Raw genomic sequence first — 8653 nt, 5'->3', positions numbered from 1 at the left:
ACACCTTGCTTATTACACCACGTCATTGCAACGAATTTGTAATGTGCGCGTTAATAACCAGGCGTTGTCATAAAGTGGCAGCATTTGAACAAAAATAATCCTTTCCCAAAAATGATAGGATAGTTATTTATTGTCATTGCACAAGTACAACAAAACCTTGTTTTCAGCACAGACCTGTTCAAGGTTAGACAAACAAACAGTGTACAGGGTTACAGAACAAGAACGATGATGGGTCGCCATAAGGCGCCCCGTAAAAAATGGGGAAGAGGTAAACGCTGGGGAAGGATGAGTAAAAAAAAATACAATCTAGACTAAGGGGCCCAGTCTGGAGTGGGAAAAAAAACCTCCATAGTAAATCACATATACATATTACAACATACATCTCACGATATCTAGCAACAAAGGGAAGGGAGTTTGGGGTCATTATGGTAGGCCGCAGCTCTCAGGCACTGACCATCCATTCATCACCACTGAGGGATTTGTGTGAAGGGCGTTGGGTTGGGGTGGTGGGGTCTGTACAGTTGGGCAAAAAAGTATTTAGTCAGCCACCGATTGTGCAAGTTCTCCCACTTAAAATGATGAAAGAGGTCTGTAATTTTCATCATAGGTACACTTCAACTGTGAGAGACAGAATGTGGAAAAAAAATCCAGGAATTCAAAAATTGGAATTTTAAAGAATTTATTTGTAAATTATGGTGGAAAATAAGTATTTGGTCAACCATTCAAAGCTCTCACTGATGGAATGAGGTTTTGGCTCAAAATCTCACGATACATGGCCCCATTCATTCTTTCCTTAACACGGTTTAATCGTCCTGTCCCCTTTGCAGAAAAACAGCCCCAAAGCATGATGTTTCCACCCCATGCTTCACAGTAGGTATGGTGTTCTTGGGATGCAACTCAGTATTCTTCTTCCTCCAATCACGGCGAGTTGACTTTATACCAAAAAGTTCTATTTTGGTTTCATCTGACCACATGTCATTCTCCCAATCCTCTGCTGTATCATCCATGTATCCATGTTGGTATAAACTCAACTCGTCGTGTTTGGAGGAAGAAGAATACTGAGTTTCATCCCAAGAACACCACACCTACTGTGAAGCATGGGACAGGACGATTGATCCGTGTTAAGGAAAGAATGAATGGGGCCATGTATCGTGAGATTTTAAACCAAAACCTCCTTCAATCAGTGAGAGCTTCGAATGGTTGACCAAATACTTATTTTCCACCATAATTTACAAATAAATTATTTTAAATTCCTACAATGTGAATTCCTGGATTTCATTTTCACATTCTGTCTCTCACAGTTGAAGTGTACCTAAGGTGAAAATTGCAGACCTCTGTCATCATTTTAAGTGGGAGAACTCACAGGTGAAGTGTACCTAAGGTGAAAATTGCAGACCTCTGTCATCATTTTAAGTGGGAGAACTTGCACAATCGGTGGCTGACTAAATACTTTTTTGCCCCACTGTATGTGTGGCGTATATTTTTGTGGATGGGTGTGTGTGTGTAATCCCGTAGTGTGTCTCTGTTCCATGGCCTTGATGTATTGTGCAGTCGCTAGTCCAAAGTCAACAACAGCAGGTGTGTGTCCATGAGAGACAAGAAGGGAGTTTGTTGTGTCTTCGCTGCGCTGTCTTTCGGGAGAGTCTCGAAGCCATGGAAACAATCCAAGTTAGAATGTTTTGTATGCGGGTGAAAATAAAATTTGCTTTTCACCCTAAATTGTCTATGACTGGTCCTCAAAAACTGCGGGGTAGATAGTCGGATGTAATCCACAGTTCTTCCCGCATCCTCCAATCATTTGTGGCAGCTTTGGGGTACTTTGAAGACTGCCAGCAACTTCCAATTTGTGGACAAACCAGAGCAACGCTTACTCCAATCAGCAGATGGAGTAAAAGGGTCGCCAGGCACGCGGCACTCCTTCTCCCAAGAGTCTGTGGTGTGTCCAGCAACAACCGCTTCGTCACGACAGCAGGTTCCCCCAAACCCAAGATCTTGTCAATTTTGTTGAGGCCAGTTAAATAGTTCCAATGTTTAGATTTAGACAGCAGTGCAAAATGAGGCAACAAGAAAGTTAAGACAAGACAAAACAAAGAAGCAAGCAGGAGAGATAAGGGGGAGGAAAGGGGAGCGTCCATCCTCGATGAGTGCCAGAGAGAAATGTGCAATGTATGCAACTTAAGGAGTTGTGAAGTCAAAACTATTCTCATCTAAATTTAAATTCAACACGCATAATAATGATCAGATTTGCTCATAATAATACAAATGGAGGCCCATTTCCGCCGATAGAAAACATTAATATCCCAATGGTAAAACATAATTATAAGAGTCATAAATCGAAATTATGATAAAAAATCGAAATTGTGAGATAAGAAAATCGAAATGATGAAAAACAAAGTTGAAATTGTGAAATTTGAAAGACAGAATGAGATAAAATAATTTTTTGGTATGAAATTATGATTTATAAGATTAAAAGTCAGGACTTTCTTATCTCATAATTGTGATTTTTTTTTGTTATTTAAAAATTCCGAATTAAGTCGGCATCATGAGATAAAAAGTATTTACTTTTTTTAAATCTAGAAAATCATTGATTTGTTATCTTGTAAGTCAGGGGTAGGGAACCTATGACTCTAGAGCCAGATGTGGCTCTTTTGATGACTGCATCTGTCTTTCAGATAAGTCTTAGCTGACATTACTTAACACGATAAGTAATGAATAATTCTGCTGGTAATCAGTGTTAAAAATAACATACAAAATATAAAACATTCTCATGCATTTTAATCCATCCATCTGTTTTCTACCGCACCTGTTCAACAAGTCGTTAATTTATTATTGGTTCTGCTTCAAAATAACAATGTTACTAAAAAGAATGAGAGACTTATTATACTCTAAAAATGTTGGTCATACTTAAAAATGCACTCATTTAGTTGTATTCAGTGTTAAAAAAATATTATGTCCCTCGCGAAAATACATTTAAAAATATTTGGTTTTCATGGCTCTCAGCCAAAAAGGTTCCCGACCCCTGTTGTAAATGTATCTCATATTATGCCTTATTTTTTTTTTAACCTAATTGTGACTTTTGATCAAATAATTTTTCACGTGTTTTACTCTAGTGAAATGGTTCTTTGAAACGTGGCTATCACTCCCAACAAATATGAACACCATATGTATTATTTATGGACAGGCATGTAATCATGTCAATATTGTGGAATAAAACGTGACAAGATCCACCTACATGTTGTGGCAAAATTTATATTTTAGTATCTCATCTAAAAACAATGATAGTTTAAGTAACAGTTCTCGTGATTTATGTTGTATTGCTTCTTATTGCATTGGCGTGTTTTTTGTTCTCTCCCTCAAAACACTTAAAAGTCATGATTATAAGATAAGAAAGTCGGAATTATGAGCAACAATAGTCATAATTATGAGATTTAAAAGTCATAACTATAACATTGTTCTTATGGCATAACTATGATTGTTATGACTTTTAAATCTCATAACATAATATCGTGCTAACATAATGTGCAAACAACATAATATTGTGCTAACATAATGTGCAAACAACATAATATTGTGCTAACATAATGTGCAAACAACATAATATTGTGCTAACAATGATGTGCAAACAACATAATATTGTGCAAACAATGATGTGCTAACATGATAATTGTTTCAAATATTTTTTTAAATTGTATTCAAGAAATGTGCAATTAGATCAAAGCAATACAAATATAAGTGAATTTTGAGCATTTATATTTTGTATTTTCTGGGATGTAAGTGTAAGCAAATGGGTCGACTGGCCAATATATTGCCGGCAAACTATTGTGGATTTAATTTCGCTCAGGAAAAAAAGTGAACGGCAAAGTTGAAAAATGATCTTTGATGAAACCAAACATTGAATATTTATACAATGAGTTTCCATGACAATGATCATGTATATTATCATGGTTATATACAATACTTCCTCACCTATGGTGATAAACAAGAGGAAATGCAAACAACTCATTCCACTTATCAAACCAGCTTATCAAGTAAGATTTTTTTTTGCATGGAATCAAAAAAAGGCAAGGGAAAAACCAACATCAACATGTTATCGTCTCGTTTAAATCCTCTTGTAGACACAGAAATCGAGTTCAGTGGAGTGTGCCATCATTCCGCAGCAGCAGGTAATCCTTCAAGCGGCTAGGAATGTCCAAGCGACTCACTTTGGAGTAGCACAGGTCACCAAAATGTCCGCGCAAAGCACAGCGACACAGGTGCTGCAGAGATCGAGGCTGACCGCTGCGCTGACGCACCAAATCGTAAAAGTCCGGATGTAGCTAAGGGGAAACAGAGAAAGAAAGAATAAGGAAGGACAAGTGTCAAAAGATGTGGCCACAACATCGGACGAGGGACTCACCTGGTATATCTGTTGGGTCACGCAGTCGTCCATCCAGTCGCACGGGGGGATGGACGGATACAAGTTGAGCAGCACCTCCATGGTGGCAGGAGAGAGGACACACAGTTTCAGCATCTACGTACAACAAAATAAACGTAATAAGGAGTTTGTAAAAAGACGGATATTCACGCAACAAGACTGTAGACATTCAAGTAGTTGCCTTACTCGAAAAACTGTTGACACAAAAAGGATCGCAGAGAAATTAAAATGATCTTGAAAAATCCTCAAGCTAATTAGTCAAAGACTGCAGTTATTTATGTCGACGAAAACCGATTGGGTCAATTAAGAGTCCAAATTGTTTGTTAATAAGTAAAATAGATTTTGTTAAGGACTAAATTGTCTTTGATGTTTTGAACAATTTACGTTAGGTCCATTAAAGAATATATTGTATTTGATGTTTCCGAAAATTAGTCAAAGACTTTAGTCTTCAATGTTGACTAAAACACATACACTTGGTTTGGTCAGGACTCAAAATAGTTTCATTGTTAAAACGTACGTTTGGTTTGTTAAAGACTGAATTGTCTTTGATGTTTCTGAAAATGCATAAGTTAAGTTAGTCAAAGACTATAGTCTTCAATGTGGACTAAAACACATACACTTGGTTTGGTCAGGACTTAAATTAGTTTTCCCTATTAAAACGTATGTTAGGTTTGTTAGAGACTAAATTGTCCTTCATGTTGACAAAAATTTACGTAGGTCTGTTAAAGACTACATTGTCTTTGATGTTTCCGAAAATGCATAAGTTAAGTTAGTCAAAGACCGTAGTCTTCAATGTTGACTAAAACACATACACTTGGTTTGGTCAAGACATTGTTTGTTAAACTGTATATTAGATTCATTAAGAACTACATTGTCCTTCATGCTTCGAATAATTTACGCTCGGTTCATTAAAGACTACATTGTCTTTGATGTTTCCAAAATGCGAAAGTTAAGTTAGTCAAAGACTGCAGGTCCTGATGCTGACAAAAAACGTTTGGGTCATTTAAGAGTCCAAATTGTCCTCATTGTTTGTTAAAACAAAGAAAATATCTTTCATGTTTCAAATAATTTACGTTAGGTTCATTAAAGACTACATTGTCTTTGACGTTTCTGAAAATGCGTAAGTTAAGTTAGTCAAAGACTGTAGTCTTCAATGTTGACTAAAACACATACACTTGGTTTGGTCAAGACATTGTTTTTTTTAAATCGTATATTAGATTCGTTAAGAACGAAATTGTCCTTCAGCGCTTCGAAGAATTTACGTTAGGTTCGTTAAAGACTGAGTTGTCTTTGATGTTTCCGAAGATGCATAAATTAAGTTAGACAAAGAATGCAGTCTACAATGTTGACTAAAACACACACTTGGTTTGTTCTAGACTCAATAGTTTTCATTGTTAAAAAGTACGTTAGGTTCGTTGAAGACCGAATTGTCCTTCATGTTTACAAAAATGTACGTAGGTCTGTTAAAGACTACATTCTCTATGATGTTTTCAAAAATGTGCAAGCTACGTTCATCAAATACTCTAGTCTTCAATGTTGACAAAAACACGTACACTTGGTTCGGTCAAGACCCAACATCAGTGTTTACAAGAACGCATGTTAGGGTTACAGAGGATTTTAGATTGTGTTGAAGAATGCTTAGGTTTAGTCCTCCAAACTGTAGTCATTGATGTTGACCAAAACATGTATGCTTGGTTCATGTGAGCCTCAAAATTGCCTTCATGCTTCGAAGAATTTACGTTAGGTTCGTTAGACTGAATTGTCTTTGATGTTTCCGAAAATGCATAAATTAAGTTAGACAAAGAATGCAATCTACAATGTTGACTAAAACACACACTTGGTTTGTTCAAGACTCAAAATAGTTTTCATTGTTAAAAAGTATGTTAGGTTCGTTAAAGACCGAATTGTCCTTCATGTTCATGGGACGGCGTGGCGCAGTGGAAGAGTGGCTGTGCGCAACCCGAGGGTCCCTGGTTCAATTTCCATCTAGTACCAATCACGTCACGTCCGTTGTGTCCTCAGCAAGACACTTCACCCTTGCTCCTGATGGGTGCTGGTTAGCGCCTTGCATGGCAGCTCCCTCCATCAGTGTGTGAATGGGTAAATGAGGAAGTACTGTCAAAGCGCTTTGAGTACCTTAAGGGTAGAAAAGCGCTTTACAAGTACAACCCATTTATTATTTATTTATTTATCTATGTTTACAAAAATGTACGTAGGTCTGTTAGACTACTTTCTCTTTGATGTTTTCAAAAATGTGCAAGCTACGTTCGTCAAATACTCTAGTCTTCAATGTTGACAAAAACACGTACACTTGGTTCGGTCAAGACCCAACAACAGTGTTTACAAGAACGCATGTTAGGGTTACAGAGGATTTTAGATTGTGTTGAAAAATGTGCAGGCTTAGCCCTCCAAAGACTGTAGTCATTGATGTTGACCAAAACATGTATGCTGGTTTATGTGAGCCTCAAAATTGCCTTTATGCTTCGAAGAATTTACGTTAGGTTCGTTAGACTGAATTGTCTTTGATGTTTCCGAAAATGCATAAATTAAGTTACACAAAGAATGCAGTCTACAATGTTGACTAAAACACACACTTGGTTTGTTCGAGACTCAATAGTTTTCATTGTTAAAAAGTATGTTAGGTTTGTTGAAGACCGAATTGTCCTTCATGTTTACAAAAATGTACGTAGGTCTGTTAAAGACTACATTCTCTATGATGTTTTCAAAAATGTGCCAGCTACGTTCGTCAAATACTCTTGTCTTCAATGTTGACAAAAACACGTACACTTGGTTCGGTCAACACCCAACATCAGTGTTTACAAGAACGCATGTTAGGGTTACAGAGGATTTTAGATTGTGTTGAAAAATGCTTAGGCTTAGTCCTCCAAACTGTAGTCATTGATGTTGACCAAAACATGTATGCTTGGTTCATGTGAGCCTCAAAATTGCCTTCATGCTTCGAAGAATTTACGTTAGGTTCGTTAGACTGAATTGTTTTTGATGTTTCCGAAAATGCATAAATTAAGTTAGACAAAGAATGTGCAGTCTACAATGTTGACTAAAACATACACTTGGTTTGTTCAAGACTCAAAATAGTTTTCATTGTTAAAAAGTATGTTAGGTTCGTTAAAGACTGAATTGTCCTTCATGTTCATGGGATGGCGTGGCACAGTGGAAGAGTGGCTGTGCGCAACCCGAGGGTCCCTGGTTCAATTTCCATCTAGTACCAATCACGTCACGTCCGTTGTGTCCTGAGCAAGACACTTCACCCTTGCTCCTGATGGGTGCTGGTTAGCGCCTTGCATGGCAGCTCCCTCCATCAGTGTGTGAATGGGTAAATGAGGAAGTACTGTCAAAGCGCTTTGAGTACCTTAAGGGTAGAAAAGCGCTTTACAAGTACAACCCATTTATTATTTATTTATTTATTTATGTTTACAAAAATGTACGTAGGTCTGTTAGACTACTTTCTCTTTGATGTTTTCAAAAATGTGCAAGCTACGTTCGTCAAATACTCTAGTCTTCAATGTTGACAAAAACACGTACACTTGGTTCGGTCAAGACCCAACAACAGTGTTTACAAGAACGCATGTTAGGGTTACAGAGGATTTTAGATTGTGTTGAAAAATGCGCAGGCTTAGCCCTCCAAAGACTGTAGTCATTGATGTTGACCAAAACATGTATGCTTGGTTTATGTGAGCCTCAAAATTGCCTTTATGCTTCGAAGAATTTACGTTAGGTTCGTTAGACTGAATTGTCTTTGATGTTTCCGAAAATGCATAAATTAAGTTAGACAAAGAATGCAGTCTACAATGTTGACTAAAACACTCACTTGGTTTGTTCAAGACTCAAAATAGTTTTCATTGTTAAAAAGTATGTTAGGTTCGTTAAAGACCGAATTGTCCTTCATGTTCATGGGACGCCGTGGCGCAGTGGAAGAGTGGCTGTGCGCAACCCGAGGGTCCCTGGTTCAATTTCCATCTAGTACCAATCACGTCACGTCCGTTGTGTCCTCAGCAAGACACTTCACCCTTGCTCCTGATGGGTGCTGGTTAGCGCCTTGCATGGCAGCTCCCTCCATCAGTGTGTGACTGGGTAAATGTGGAAGTACTGTCAAAGCGCTTTGAGTACCTTAAGGGTAGAAAAGCGCTTTACAAGTACAACCCATTTATTATTTATTTATTTATGTTTACAAAAATGTACATAAGTCTGTTAAAGACTACTTTCTCTTTGATGTTTTCA

At 37.5% G+C, this 8653-nt stretch overlaps 1 protein-coding gene across 2 annotated transcripts in view; it reads right to left on the bottom strand.

Annotated features, from left to right (window-relative positions):
- Window positions 1–3805: 3805 nt before the first annotated feature.
- asb16 (ankyrin repeat and SOCS box containing 16) overlaps window positions 3806–8653 on the bottom strand; it is a 14375-nt gene continuing 9527 nt past the window's right edge. Inside the window, exons 6-7 of one of the 2 annotated variants that reach the window (XM_061905488.1) lie at window positions 4397–4471; window positions 3806–4316 (exon numbers count right to left, since the gene is read on the bottom strand). In XM_061905488.1, coding sequence (XP_061761472.1) covers window positions 4131–4316; window positions 4397–4471 — 261 coding nt within the window. In that variant the 3' untranslated portion in view covers window positions 3806–4130. Of the gene's footprint in view, window positions 4317–4396; window positions 4511–8653 lie in introns of both variants that reach the window. The other variant, XM_061905487.1, reaches the window with a different exon arrangement.

This window comes from Nerophis ophidion, linkage group LG07 (assembly GCF_033978795.1).
Source record: "Nerophis ophidion isolate RoL-2023_Sa linkage group LG07, RoL_Noph_v1.0, whole genome shotgun sequence".
Lineage (NCBI taxonomy): Eukaryota > Metazoa > Chordata > Actinopteri > Syngnathiformes > Syngnathidae > Nerophis > Nerophis ophidion.
The sequence above is the reverse complement of the archived record's forward strand: the minus strand, read 5'-3'. Positions and strand labels throughout refer to the sequence as shown.